General features: G+C 38.1%; 1 protein-coding gene across 5 annotated transcripts in view; it reads right to left on the bottom strand.

Annotated features, from left to right (window-relative positions):
- Positions 1-15940, bottom strand: part of tnikb (TRAF2 and NCK interacting kinase b) — a 66863-nt gene that overhangs the window by 11148 nt on the left and 39775 nt on the right. The window contains exons 14-26 of one of the 5 annotated variants that reach the window (XM_067435352.1): positions 14200-14286; positions 13624-13812; positions 11252-11617; positions 9277-9435; positions 8951-9196; positions 6953-7062; positions 6441-6559; positions 6255-6352; positions 5621-5644; positions 3582-3590; positions 2885-3066; positions 700-808; positions 226-372 (exon numbers count right to left, since the gene is read on the bottom strand). In XM_067435352.1, coding sequence (XP_067291453.1) covers positions 226-372; positions 700-808; positions 2885-3066; positions 3582-3590; positions 5621-5644; positions 6255-6352; positions 6441-6559; positions 6953-7062; positions 8951-9196; positions 9277-9435; positions 11252-11617; positions 13624-13812; positions 14200-14286 — 1845 coding nt within the window. Of the gene's footprint in view, positions 1-225; positions 373-699; positions 809-2884; positions 3067-3581; positions 3591-5620; positions 5645-6254; positions 6353-6440; positions 6560-6952; positions 7063-8950; positions 9197-9276; positions 9436-11251; positions 11618-13611; positions 13813-14199; positions 14287-15940 lie in introns of all 5 variants that reach the window. The other 4 variants (XM_067435353.1, XM_067435354.1, XM_067435355.1 and 1 more) reach the window with 4 other exon arrangements.

The following is a 15940-nucleotide window of genomic DNA, read 5'->3' as shown; positions in this document are numbered from 1 at the left end:
GCTTAAAATTATAGCGAATGAAATAAAGAGAATAAATATGAAACAAAACAAAAAAAAGTAAAACCAAGGAAAAGAATGTAAGTTATGACGAGATCTGGGCTTCAGTGAATCTACAACCAGATAAACATCTGCATCTGAATTGAATGGGGATGGATTAGATGTGTCGGGTTAGAAATTTGAGGGTTGGGGTGCAGGGTGGCTCTAACAGGCTTGTCCGTCACCTACTTCAGCCACAGAGTCCAGGTCCAGCCCGCTAGAATGCCGCCCAGGGCCCTCGCCAGGCGAGTGGCTTTCCTGCACTAGATCGGGCAGATTGAAGTTACCGGGGAAACCATTGCTCTCGGCATGACCGAGCTTTCTTTCCCCAAACGTCTGCAGAGAGGAACAGAGAGAGGAGTAGGGCTACACTACTGGAGGCCCCTGGCGTGGCTAAGCCATCTTGCAGAGCTATTTGGGAAATGCATGAAGTTCGTCTCTCTCAGCAAGTGTGCGACAAGCTTGACCAGAGATTTTGATGGAGAAATCAGAAGAAGGTAAAAGAAATACCAAAATATAATCCAACAAAATAAGACTTAACCAAGGCAAAAATAAACATGAGTGGGTAAACTAAAGGAGAAATAAAACTCTGACAAACTAGAGTAATGAGTGTAGGAGTTTTCGCTGACCAGGAAAGGAACCCGTCTACGTAGATGCACCTACCTCTCGCATCATCAGGGTGCTGTCTTGTGAATTTTTACCAAATGAATCATTGGCATGAGAATCCTCCTGGTTACCCAGTGAGTCAGTGCCACCCTGGCCAGCAGAAGGCCTGTTGGGAAAATAGGACAAAAAAATACACATAAATTAGAGCCCTGCACGGGCCTCAAATCTAGGCCCTAGCCCGGCCCTGGCCCGAGACGCTGAGGCCCTAGCCCGGCCCGTGTCCGACAGCTTATCAAAATTCTGGCCCGAGTCCGACTGGAGCCCGTTTTTTTTTTTTTTTTTTTTTTTACATTGTTGCAGCCATTAAAATAGTTCTGTTTTGTTTTTAATGTCAAAGTAGTTATTTTTCGTTTCGTTCCTTTATTAAGTTAATTTAGAAAAATGTTTAGAGCATTTTTTTGTTTGTTAAATTAAAGTTTTAATTTTTTTAAGTGACGACCAAAAGCGGCCAGCGGCCGACAGTGAGTTAACCGCATATTTAATTAATTTAGTCTCTCAAATCAACTCTTGACTTGTCTTGCCTATAATAAAATCCATAAAACACTTCAAGCATCACAATGTTAGTTAATTTCGCCAACTATTACCACCAGTAGCCTAAAAGGCATTTTTGACGAGCTGAGGCAGGCTGATTCTGCTCGCGGCTCTCGCAAACGGAGCTAAACAAATAAAATAAAAAAAGCACATGCAGGTTGTCTTATAGCCTACCTTACACCTACGCAAATGAATATAAATCCCATCTTCAATTCCCGGGGTATTTGCTCATTTAACGGAGTTTACAGCAATGGAAGCAAAAGATTAAGATGCATTTTATTCAGCAGCTTATTTCAGATTCAAATACCACATAAGAGAGCGCGACGCACTGGTAAGATAATGATCTCATTCATCTCATTCATTTTTATTGAAGATGATGGTGTTTTTGACTATCTTAGACTTATTTTAAGTTTCATGTACGGCCATTTGCGTTGGCTTGCATTAGTAATTTGCGGCGATGCGTGTTGCAACACCATCATATCTATCTGACTACAACATATAGCCCATAACACATTGTGACACATAATGACATTTTCATGTTTGAAAGTCTGTAGGTTAACATAAATGCAGATAGGCCTAATTGTAATAATAAAAAACAACATAGCCTAATTATCGATTTTGAAATATTAAACCAGTCAATACAGAACGAATTATTTTTTTGCCGTCAATACCATGGATATGGTATGGGCCGGCTACTGCCGAAGTTGTCTTTGCTGTATCAATAGGCAATATATTTATATTTAACATGAAGTATAGGGCTTCCCTGTACATTAATAGCACCAGACGCCCCGCGGATGACACGCAACAGAAACGCCACGCTCACTCCACGCTTGCAGTGTGTCTCCGCGCTGAAGAAACGCAAGCTGCTGCTGCTGGCGCGGACTCTGAACCTATGCTCTGAACACTGTGCGAGCCATCTTGACAGTCGCGTTAGCTATTATGGTCTCGTGTTGTTTCCACCAGCGCAGAACTCATTGTTCCTTTTAATTGATAAAATAAATATAAAACGAAGGAGAAGCCTATAAAAAGGCCCGAAGCCCGGCCCGCGTTTTAGGTATGACGTGAAAATTGGCCCGAAGCCCGGCCCGAGGGGCGTAAAAAAAGTCGGGGCCCGTCGGGCTCGGGCATAAATGCAGGGCTTTAACATAAATGACTTCTATAAATGATGAAGCTGTCTTTAAAAGACTGACAAAAAATTTGATATAGGATAAAAATGTTGATGATATAGGATGAAAAGTATTTTAATGCTGTTATATGTCTATGTGATGTATTTAATATGCTGTAAAATAAACCATGGGCAAATTCATAAGTCAATAAGTAATCCACAAGTCTTCGGAGGGTTAATAAAGCTCTTCTGAAGTGAATGGTTTGTGTAATAAAAATATCCATATTTAAAAGTTTATAAAATAAAATATCTAGCTTTAAGCAGACCGCAGTTCAAAACACTTTTGTCGTACCAGTTCAGCTTTTTTGTAAGTTGAATACTGAAGGCAGTCCGGTAGAAGCTAGATATTTTACTAAAATTATAAAAAATAGAATAGTTTTCAAAATATTAATAAATACAATAAAAGCATATAAAAATACCTGCATCTGACAGACTAAATGTCAAAAAAAAGAAAAATCTGCAGTTTTGATGTGTGAAAACACTCACATAATGCGCGGAATATCACTAACAGGCACCGTTCCATCGTGAGCCCCGCCTTCTCCATCCTCCTCCTCACTGCTTTCTGAGTCCTCACTGGATGAGGAATAATCCGTCACTTTCCTAGGTGGCCGGTTGGTTTCCTCATTGGTTCGCAGCTCACGGAGTTCTTTGGCCAGAGCAGTGAGGTCCTTCAGGGCAGGGAATGACAGGCCAGGTCGGAGAAGGGAGAGAAAGACAAAGAGAAGATGCATAAGGTTTCATTCATGCCTTGACCTGCTTGATTTGACCTCCAGCGAACAATGAATCCATATAAACAGCATTTCATGTTTTAAGCCTGTGAAAAGCATATGCTACAATAATTTATATGTTAGTAAACTTCACAATAAACTTCGTTTTGCACATTTAGGTCATGTAAATGGCACCGAAGAGATTACCAGAAACAAATAAATAAGGAAAAGATAAGCAAATCAAGTAAAACATTTTATAAAGCTTTACAAATCAACTTTGAAGGTGGGATAAAAACATCTGCCATCATTTCAGAGAATGATGCACAACTGTATAAACCATCACGTGCACAAGTCAGAGAAATAATAGACCAGAAGATTGAAGAACTGAAGCAGAACTAGGGGTTGTTCCTGAGGCTTGTGCCCTGCATGCAGAAGGTTAGTAGGAATCAGCAGCTCCAGCTCTGTGCCCGTCTTACCAGCTCCTCCTGTTGACAGGCCACCAGGCAGCCAGATAGAGAGAAAATGTCATTGAGAAACCAGAAGTCAAATCTTGTGCTCTTATATTTAAACAATGCTTGAAAGAGATGCTAATTTCCATTTTTGACTAACACCTGAAGTGTGATGCTGTAAAAAATCCAAAGCAAAGTGCAGGATTATGTTTAAAAACGCCATGTTTAATTTGACACAACTGAAAACAAGGTTGAGGAACAGAAGTACAGTACATTCAATGTGTCATACTGTTGATTACCTGAGAAGCTGAAAATAATGTCTGATATATATATATATATATATATATATATATATATATATATATATATATATATATATATATATATATATATATATATATATATATATATATATAATTATGTAAGAACAGTTTTACAAAATGTAAAAAGTTCATTCTGATCATCTCTCACTGAATTATGCAAGAGTTTTTTTTTTTTTTACTTCGGAAAAACAAATGATGATCTTTTTTAATAAAATCAGAAATTTAAACAAACCGTTTTATTCCAGCTTCATAAATTCTTTTTTTTTTTAAAATCAACTTTTGAATGTGGACAAGTTTCATAAAAAAAAGCAACACTGAGCAATAAGTTGAGAAAAATTTCGTTTTTGTCAAAGATTATGTCTGGATCGGATTCAGAACAATGATCAAAACATAGATGGAGCAAACTGAGTCCGTCAACACTCACAAAGCTTTACAGTCCTATCCTGGGTCGACATTTTGTTCTGTAATGTTAGGCAGTTTGGATTTCATTTATACGCTGTTAAAATGTTGATGATCGTGTTATTTTACATTTGCATCTGCTTACATATGCTATCGCTTGTTTCTGCTTTTTCTGTGCCTGTGGTGGAGAAGCATGGCCTTATAAATGATGGAAAATTGCATCAATGGCTGTGAAGCGTTGAAAAAAAATGACGGAAAAGTGCGACAATGGCGGGGAAGTATTGTCTCAAATGACGGAAAATTGCACCAATGGTGGGGAAATGTTTTCTCATAAATGACGGAAAATTGCATTAATGCCAGGGAAGCGTCTTCTCATAAATGACAGCAAATTGGGCCAATTGCTGGAAAGCGTTGTCTCATAAAATGTCGAAAAAATTGCTGCAATGGTGGGGAAATTTTGTCTCATACATGACAACAAATTGGGCCAAAAGCGGGGAAGCTGTGTCTCATAAATAACGGAAAATTGCATTAATGGCAGGGAAGCATTGTCTCATAAATTATGAAATATAGTGTCAATTGTAGGGAAAGAGTTAATACCCATAAAGTAGTAAAGAAAGACATTATTAAAGTAATCCATGTGACCCAAGTGGTTCAACCTCAATTTTATAATGACGTTTTTATTGTGGGAAAAAAAAAATTGTACGTGAATGTGACAATTTACACAAGAATGGTCTTACAAATAATTTACACAAATTTGTTTCACCTGTTTGCATTGAATATGACACTATGTATGAATGATAATACAAACGACTTGCACAAACGATTGTTCGCTTGAGACATCATTGAATGCTCTGTAATTCTCTCATTTTCGTTTCACGTCAAATTAAATAAAAGGTCTACTGATTAAAGTCAATTAAAATGAATATTTTACATAGCTACATAATTATATCACTTCAATAATTGCAGGGTCCTTTTTTAACAAAAAAAACAACATGTTATATCCCTTTTCCTTGGCCTAAGACAGCTGTTGCCTAGGTAACAGTGAAAACTGAGATGGAGTCAAGGATTACGGACACTGTGAATGACTGTGACAAATTGGTGAGATGGAGAAATGTGCAGCTAATGATGGTGACTGACACGGCGTCTGAAGCTGTGAAGGAGACCGTCAGACAGAAGGATCGGAGGGGAGTTAAGGAATGAGAAATGGCGTGAAATATTGATGAGAGAACGATTGAGGACATGAGAGGGCAAGTGACAGAAATAGATGAGGACAGGCAGCGAATGAGTGCTTGAATGTAAGGAGCACGAAAATGGGCAGAGACAAAGTGAGAGGATGTCACTAACCTCATCTACGGCTTTCTTATAACTCTGGAGAAAAAGAATTGAAAATAGAGAACCACGAGTGGAGGAACAATTTGAGCGGATTAGACAAAATGTTAAATAGGAAATTAGTTAATAACAAAGTGAGACAGTCTTTTTAACTCTTGAGCCAAATGTGAACATCTACATAGCTAAGCTAGGTCAAGGTTATCGAAAGGTTAGGAGTAGGTTAGCTCAAATGAGATTTGAATTACTGGAGATATATTAAAGACCCCATAAAATAGCTTGAAATGTTTTTTTTTTTTTTTGCCGTGTTGACGTACTTTCTGTTGAAACAGGAAGTTTGGGCAGGTCATATTGAAGGGCTTACATCTAGAATATAGATTTGGACTAAAAGCCACAACACCCTAAGTTTGATTTAATGGAGTCTTTAATTGAAGGTAAAGACCTATTTGGAAAAAAACATCAGCAACTCTGAGTAATTAAAAAAACAGTGCAGATTTTAAAAAGATAGTTAAAGAGGTCTTAAAAAGAAGTTAGTTTAGGGTTAGATATTTTCATTTTTGTCTTATCCTGGTCTCGGAAACCAGCCCTGTCAGAGCAGAAACATTTGAAGCAGAGTTATACTTTAATACATTTTGGGAAATGTGTTTCTCACCGCTGGTCGGCTGGGTCTAGTCACCTCCCTATTCTCCTCCTGGTTTTTGGGTTTGGATTCTTGGGACACAGCTGGGGATCCCTCAGGTTTAGTGGAGCCTATGGAAACAATCGAATGTCAAGACTGGGTGTCCAGAGGCCTAGTGTATGTGCTCAGGCTAAGGGAAAATTCCCGAGGGTCTCTCACCTCCCAATCGGTTCCTCTCACTGGAGCCACCTTGAGAGCTTGGCGTACTAGAGCTGGAAGAACTCCCACTGCTGGTTCTCTGGAGAGCCGACTCCATGGGAATCCGCAGGTCTGGGTTACTGTGGCAACGGTAGGACACAAGGAAGATGTGGAGTTTGTCATTTGGATCGTAGAAGAATGATTAACTTGCTACTGGCATTTAGGGTTAAAGGGGTTCAGATAAATAAATATATACAAATACATATAAATTATTCAGACACTTTGACCTGACCATGCTTTGCTTAAGTGTTTTTTCTTAAATTGCTAATGCGACCTTTTACACCACAGACCAAAGCAATGATTGGTCATTGGTTGATCTCAATTGGTAGTATATAATTGTGTACTGAAATTTAACAGCTGACAGCTGATTGGTTGATTGTAATCCATTACATACCTTTCTATCAGTTATCTGACATTATTAAGATGAATTTGTTCTGATACAGTTTAACTCAACATGTGTGGGATGTATATACCTGGCTCGGATCAGATGTGCTCCGGTTCTTGGTCCCAGTCCTCCTGGTCCATTCCCTGGAGAATTTTTCCTCACCAACGCAGGGGATATGGAAGTGGTCCTTTGGGGCACCTGAAGCATGTTAACAGATGTTACTTTGCTAAGATGCACTTTAGAAAATAAAATAAAAAATAAACATAAAAAAAAAAATCCTATATCACATTTAGTTAATAAAATGCACTGTATAGCAGTGGATCTCAACTGGTTTTGGTTTAGGAAGCAGATTTCACATTGGGGCATCAAGTGACGATCCAACAGATAATGAAACAGATCAGGTTATTCGTAGGTTATTATTGTTATAACTGAAATTATTGTGGTCACAAACTCCATAAGTTGTGCTAATCATTATATAAATAACAAAGGATGAATATGACAATAAATAAATAAATAAAATAATGCACAAAATAATATAACCAGCTAAAACCATGTATACGTTTTTTAAGTTAACCCATATTCAAATATAATACTTTTTGTATTTTAATCTTATATATTTACAATATTCGTGCCAAAATATTATAGTTGGATGCTCAGCCTTTTACAAAAGATATAAAAAGTGTTTCTCTTCCCTGTTTAACATTGACAAGCCTATTTAATTAGCATAATCCTAACTATGCTCTATCATAGGGTCAGTTACATTTTATTATCCTTCATATTCAAAAATCTCCAGAGGCAGCAGTGTATTCAGAACAGCGCTGCTAGGATCCTCATGAGGGTGCGCAAATACGACCACATCACCCCCATTCTAAAATCACTCCACTGGCTTCCTGTGTCGTTCAGGATCGAGTACAAGATCTCTCTCCTTACCCACCAGTGCATCCATGGTGATGCTCCCTCCTATCTCAAGGAACTCCTCACCACACAAACAGCCACTCGTAACCTCCGCTCTGTTTCTCTGTATCGCCTTAAAACTCCCACAGCCAATCTCCGTACTATGGGAGATCGGGCCTTCTGCTCGGCAGCCCCCAGTCTGTGGAATGCTCTCCCTGACTACCTGCGGACTCCACAGACTATAGATGCTTTTAAGCGTGGTCTTAAAACCCACCTTTTTAGCAGAGCTTTTAATTGACTTGCTACTTCTTTATTTTATTTTATTTTTCAGTTTTATTTATTTTATTTTATTAATTTACTTATTTATTTATTGTTGTTGATTGTTTTTTTTAAATTCTGTAGCACTTTGAGATTTTGTTTAATATAAAGTGCATTATGAATAAAATTTATTATTATTATTATTATTATATTACACAAGGTTTTCCACTTTCTGTAACCAGACCAGAAAAGACCTGAGATCCACCAGTTGAGAACCATTGCGTAAGTTAGTAAAAAATGAGTATGACCATAGCTAGCCACTCAGCATTTTCACTGGTCACAATTTTGACATCAATACCATAAGGTAAAACGGCCATATAGATATTTTTAATATTTCATAATAATAATCTCATAATTTGGCAGGTCTATCAAGCTGCTCTCACTTTAAGACCTGACTCCTTTATACTGCGACACATGCTTACGTTCACTGTAACACTACGTTCCTGATTCCTGCAGCCCTGTAACACCAACAATATTCATCCGGAGTAAATTAAACGAGTGAGGGGAGGTGGGCTTGTGTGTCAACTCGCTGTCTGAGAGATGAGAGCGAGAAAGCAAGTTGGTACTGTGTATCAATTGTGTAATTCTATCGTGTATATATTTTTGGAAGAGTTTCAGATATTTCACTATTGATATAATATACACTATAGACATTTTTTAAAAATATATTTTTGACAACACTACATTGCACTATATGCCTTTTAAAAATACTACAATTGCAAAATCTATTTATTATAGGCCTATATAAATTATATAGGCCTATATAGGAGTGAAGCGTTACACAAAACTGCTGATATCCACCCGCAATTGGTGGTTATTGGTGTTAATGTCAAGACCTGGCGAAGGAACAACACATTTCATCCCAGATTATCACCTTTGGAGGGACATCATCTTCCTGTCTCAGCCAAGAGCTGCGGTCAAACTTGTCATCTCGGCTGGTGATGCGAGGTGGTGGGGCAGGGGTTTCTGATGTGGGGTCAGAGTTCTGGCGAGGCATCGGGGGTCGGTGAGGAGACAGACCCTCCTGGAAGGCTGAGACGCCCTGAGAGGTCTGGTCATGCAGAGACTGGGATCCGGTCATAGAGGAGCCATGGGATTTCACCGAAACTAGGTGCGCCATCTGAATGGAGAACTTTGGGGTCAGTGTTTTTCACAACACATCTGAACTCTGTTAAGATAGATCAGGAGGTCAAGAAGCACCTGAGGCTCTACCGGGCGATGCATGGGAGGCGTCCGGGCCTGCTGTATGCCTCCACTGCTGAAGGACTCTGAGCGGGGAGGGAGGGAGGGATCAGAAATACGGTTGGCCACTTTGTGTTGGAGAGCCGGAGAGCTCTTCAGCTTGGAACGTTCCTCAACCTGACAGACAGAGAGGATGTTAATGTCTATGAGACTCTTCACAACCAATCTGTTTCCTCTTTGCTTGGGAGTCAAAAATGGACTGCAAAACTACAAAGGACAGAGGATGATAAAAAGACAGCCTAAGATCTACACTAGGCTGCATTTATTTGATAAAAAATACAAAACTGTTATAATTATAATGGCTATATTATAACTTAAATTAACTTTTCTATTTCAATATATTTTAAAATGAAATTTAATTGTGATGGCAAAGCTGAATTTTCTGCATCATTACTTCAGTCGTCAGTGTCATGATCCTTCATAAATCATTCAAATATCCTGTATTTCTTTTGATCAATTTAATGTTGAATAAAAGTACATATATATATTTTAATCCTGAACTATTGAACAGTAGTATATATGTACACATCTTTAAATATATGTACAAAAGGAACTGAATTCATGTGCCTGCCAAATGTCTTGCCAACTATCTTTTCTTTTTTCTCATTAATTATTAGATTTGTGAACTTTTGACACGGAATTATTGAATCTAGTTATAAACCCAAAATAAACCCTTGCTTTTATTATGACCCAATTTTTGTGGCTCAAGATGGCAGTTCAGTGTGTTTGCATAAATTACACAATTTAAAATCAACACAAATTAGTCTAGATTTAATAAAAACAGCTAATAACATGGCGATGAAAACTAACACTTTAAGAAGGTTATACAGAGCCTTCTCTCCCAATATTATTATTCTTTAGCATTCCCATAATCACCCAAGATTGTTTTTCAATCTTTGTCAAAATCCTCCTGCCCTAAATTCAAGAGACGGCCTCATTACAACACATTTTAGATATTTTTAGACCTGTTTCCTGAGCTTGACTGAAGATAATCTTTTGTTCACTTCTGCAAGCCCAATAGAAATGACTCCATAAGCAAAGATGAAACATGCAACCAAATATCATCAAGTTAAAGTCAGAAAAGGAAACGTTTAGTCCATCATGTCCACTATATTAAAGGAGATGCTGAAAAGTATCTGTTTCTGAATAGCCTTCTCAATTTCAAAGAACAAGCTTCAAAACTGTCATGCACCATTCACAAGCATTTCCAGACATGAAAAGAATCGCTTATGGACAAACTAGAAGTCAAGTGTCCATTGAGACAGAAAAAGCCATGTTAGGGAGGAAACCATGTTCATTTATTTTCTGAGAATGGAGGGAGGTTTGGATCTGAAATGACAGTCTTCAGAACACAGTCTGTGCCTACAAGTAATAGGCAAATGAGTTAAAAAAATTAAAAGAAAAGAGAAAAGGTTTAAAATGAGCTAAATTAGATAAAAATTAAGATTTAAGCAGAAACCATTGTTCCCCTTTCAATTTATTTGCCCAATATTTGTTTAAATATTGTCTTTAATAATGGAAGACCACTGGTTTAAAGTTACTCTTGTTGCCCAACACATCCAAACCTCTCTCATCTTTACCCTACAAACCCCTGCTCCTCTGTAATCAGCTTTCTAAGAAGAAGAAAAGGAGCGATAGGTGAGATCAAAGAGAAGATTACTGAAGATTACGGAAAATTAGAACAAGACGACAGCGAGAGTAGAGGCTGCCTGAAGAAAATCCACCAAACTAGCTGTGAGACGGGAACTCGTTCACCCGGAGAACAAGAGGAAAACAGAGACAAGGCAATCCAAAAGTGATCATCCAAACGCCCCGATAGAAATTCGGAAACACTATAATTTCCCCCGCATTAATTCTTTGATAATACAAAATGACCAGATCGGTAAGCGTCTAGGTCATGATGAAAAAAAGAGTCATGCTAGCGGAGGCAGACCTTTGAGACTTTTGAGTATAAGTCTCTCTCAATATCATCCCCTTTGCTGGAGCGACCGGGACTGTGTCCCCGGGATTCTTGCTCACGCTGCTGCTGGACCATCCTGAGCAGCTGGGATGGATCTGGCTCGCAAGACACGCGGATTCTAGGAACGTTCGGCCCACTGACTATCCTGAGCTGAGGCTCGACCAGCTCCATCTCTCTCGAGTGGGAGGCTGCTGGGTATGAGGGGGGCCTCGTGGGCTGATTAGAGGGGTTCAGGTCAGAAGGGAGGAGGTGGCCGACACGCTTTTCTCCAGGACTGTTAAACGAATGGTGCTTCTTGGGAGGGATTCGAGGGGAGTTACTTTGAGCTCTCTCCATCACCTGTGTTCAGATAAGCACAATAAAACCTTTCAGAATATGACCCACAAAACTGAGGATGCAAGGAGGGCCGCTTCAGAGGACAATAACCAAAAAGCAACCAATGGATCCTGAAACCAATGATAAGTTATTCACAGAAAAAGCAAAATCTAAGAACAAAAAAATGACATAAATAAATGTCTAATAAAGTCTACAATCAATGACTGTAGAATCTTGATAGTACTCTAGGGCTGGGTATCAATACAGATTCCTGAGTCAGTTTGTTTCGGATTCATAAGCTCATGATTCAGTGCTAAATTGTATTAGATTCATATTCATATATTTCAGTTATAATGTTAATTTTGCTTTCATATCAAAGACAATGGGCCTCATTTACAAAACAAGCTTACGACGTTCCACGCAAAACTTGGTATTTATCAAAATGGATGTGTGAGGTAGCGCAAGATTTTGAGTTAGCGTGAACTTGCAATAGCAAATCTGCCGGAGAACTGAAATGAAAGAATTTTGATCATTTACATTATTTTCCTGACTAACAACCAAAGCTCATTAGTCGACCAAAAACCGTTAAGATTAGAATTAAATTAGAAATTAAATGAAGATTTACATGCGCAAATAGCAGCATAAACAACAGAACATGAGGATGTTAACTTGACATTTAAGCTATTATTCATCAAACTAAAATGCAGTCAAACATAAAAGTTACTCTGCTCAAATTAAGTTGTCCAGTGTAAAAATCTGCGTACTCAAACAAAACATTTTTTGCGCATGTGAAAAATCAGTTTTCCGCTGATATTGGAACACGAGTAAAGTACAAAGCCTTTACATAATGATTAATAGTTTAGCAACCTAACAATTCATGGCAAATATGGAAGCATATCTTCGTGCCAAATGAGAGATGAGGCCAATACGGTTTAATTTTTGCTTTAATTTTTTTATTTTGGCTTGATGTGTTGTTTATAATGAATTCCACTATGACTAACTTATCTAATTTGTATTTTATTTCATATTTTAATATATATTGTTATAACTACTTATTTTTCATTCATGTACTGTTCCAAAAACAGTTAAATTTAAAGGATATATTGTATATTGGATATATTGCGTGAGGGGAAATGAAATAGTGTTTAATGTTAGTTTTATTTTTACTGGTATTTCCTATACAAATAAATGAATATAATTGTTTGCAATTAGGAGGTTAATGGCTGTTTTTGGAGTAAGATCAATTTCTCATTCATGAGATTACTTCATCTTCTTGGCCGGGTTACATTTCTTCATGTTGTAAACTCAAAGGGCGAGGCTTCTAAAGCGTGAATTTTTAGAGGCATGAAATTTAAATGACGATTGTTTTCAGCCTCCACATTTATCAACGCATGATTATTCGTACGATGAGATTGGCGGCATACAAATGTTTCATGAATCACGTGAACCCTTCGTAAGATGATTTCCACTCTCGTTTTGATTGATAAATAAGGCCTGTCGTCTATCTTTTAATGCTGTAAATTATACAGCGCAGTGTTTCAGATTCAAACCAGTAACTCATCTATCTATTCGTTAAAATAACTAATTGAGCAAGTCTTTTATCTTATGAACTGGGCAACACTTAAGCTGTGTATGTTTTCAGTAAAAAGAACAAGCTCACAAAAAAGTAATTGGTTTTGTGAATCAGGCTACACTAACGTTGTGTAGGTTGAGTCACTAACAAGAACCAAATCATAAGGAGTCACTTATTTCGTGAATCAGGCTACACTAATGTGGTGTAGGTTTTTGAATCACTAAAAGAACTGGATCATTAGTCATGTTGATTGTGAATTGCATCATAGTTATGCATGCAGTCCACAAAGCCAACTAAACAAGACATTTCTTTCCATTATTTCAGCGGTATATTTTTTTAAATGTAAACTCACATTCAGGATTTTATGACTCAGTATTGCGATCCTTAAAAAGAAGATGGCGATTAATCAGATAATTGATAGTATTAATTGTGTAAGGGTCCTAACCAGTATCGGTACCTCTTTGGCCCAGGCCGGCTTGTCACTAGGGTTGACAGAATCTTTGTAGTGGTACAGTTGTTTTTTGTCTGCAGGCCGTGGCTCTTGTTGCTGTTGCTGCAGTGAGACCAGGTAGGCCCTCTCCTGCTGAAGCTGCCGCTGCAACCGTTCGGCCTGACGCTGCTCCTCCAGCTGCTTCCGTTTATATTCCTAGACATAACGGAGCACGAGAATGAGGTGAAAAGAGCAAGATTTGAGGGAATTATGGAGCAGATGCCCTGCATGAGACAAAATAATGCTAACAGGGTCAGACCTTTATACTCCCTAAAAATTACTGGAGGCTTTCAGAGGTTAGAAAGATCCCAACGGATCTATACACTAATCCCACCGATGCCCTGATAGCTGTAGATCCGGAGTATCATTTCCTAGAGAACTGAGCAATAACAAACAGAGCTGCCACAAACCCCAAACGCCCCAGATCAATTCGCACAATCGATACTCTCTCTGAGCGCACTGGGGACCGACAGATGCCATAAGTGTAGAAGATGAAAAGAAAGGAAGTGCAAGTACTTTAAAGGTGATAGTTGAAATGTTTACCAGCAGAAGAGCTTGTTCTTGGAGAAGCTGCTGCTGAAGAATCTCCAGCTGCCTTTGCTCTTCTTCTAACTGCCGACGGATATATTCCTAACCCCATAGCACAGCACATCAGAACAAGAGTGAGAAAGAAAGATGAAAAAGAGATGGCAGAGCCTTCAAAGAGTTTAAAAGTGAAACAATGAAAGATTAATCAAGCAAATCTGTAGGTAAGACACCCTTGATAATAACTTGCTGCCCTGCATAGATCCCATGTGACCTTATGTGTGCTGAGCTCACTACCTAGAGGTCATTGGTTCAAACCATGGAATGAGCCATCCATGCACTAGGGAGTTACTTAGTACCCTGATTCCAATTTCCAGGAGCAGGGCAATTAACCCCAGACGGCTCCAGGGGAATTTTGCACCAAAGAAAACGTTGCTTCGGATTAAAACCACTTCTGTTAAAATGAAATAGAGTAGGTGCAGCACAGAAGCCAATTCAATCCTAGAGTGTGCTTATATTGTCTTCTAGACAGTAGTCCATAATGGATGGAGATGCCATGGGATATCAATGGGAACATCGTCTCATATAATACCTTTTGCAGTAAGTTACAATATTTTTTTATTTTGAGGATTTCATCTACTATAGTTGATAGATCTGTAGAGTGTACAGTATAATTAAAAAAAGCCTCAGCAAGGCTGCATTAAATTGATCAAAACTGCCAAAAGACTTTTATAATGCTACAAAGATATCAAATAAATGATATTCGAACTTTCGTTTTATGAAAGGAATCCTGTTATATATTAGTTTCCATAAAAAATATTACGATTATTAAACTATTGAGTTCACCCATTTTCAGCATATCAGCATATTAAAGTGATTTGTAAAGGAAGTGGCACTGAAGACTGAAGTAATGATGCTGAAAATTCAGTGTTGCCATAACAGGAGTAAACTACATTAATATATATTACAATAGTAAACATTTCTATTTTAATATTTTACAATATTACTGTTTTACTGTATTTTTGATCAATAAAGGCAGCTTCAAGGAGCATAAGAGACCTTTTCAAAAACTGCACAGACCCCAAACTTTTAAACAGTACCGTACATATTAAATTAAGAGCATTATAAAGCAAAACAGGTTTATGTCAGTGTACTTGGACAGAAAACACATGCAGAAAGGAGAGAAAAAAGTGTCTTAAAAGAAAAGCCCCATTTAGAAAAGAAAGGATATCTCACTTTCATTTAAAAGATTAAAACAGAGACATCTGGATTATATGTCCCTAAACTGAGGCGTTGTTGAGGAGGCCTTTATTGTTTTTAGCAACGAACTGATGGAATGCTTTATGACAGCAAAGAAAAAGCTGTGCTTGGTTGCTTTAAAGCATTTATGGAAAGACACTCAAAGACATATTGCCTGACAGATATAACTGAATTAGGTGTCCCAACATATCACAACTGTCTTTGAGGCTGCAACCCCACTCGCCGCCAACCAAAAAAACAAAAAAACACCTGAGCTTAAGGTGCTTTTTGTAAGTTAATAATTTTGCAAATTAACAAGGCAGTCCATATGCTAAAAGTCCACAAGCTAACAGTGAGATCAGCTTCACGAGCAGCTGTTGCTTCTCTAATTTCATTGGTCTGAAACTTCTTCAGTATCTTTGAAGTGTGGCGTTTGGGGGAAAAGGATGTGTCGTTTTAAAATAGGTTTCAGAGTCGCTAAATCTCATGTAACGCTTAACTTATGGCATGAGTGATGGCC

The sequence above is a fragment of the Pseudorasbora parva genome, chromosome 24 (genome assembly GCF_024679245.1).
Source record: "Pseudorasbora parva isolate DD20220531a chromosome 24, ASM2467924v1, whole genome shotgun sequence".
Lineage (NCBI taxonomy): Eukaryota > Metazoa > Chordata > Actinopteri > Cypriniformes > Gobionidae > Pseudorasbora > Pseudorasbora parva.
This window is presented reverse-complemented; position numbering and strand designations above follow the sequence as displayed.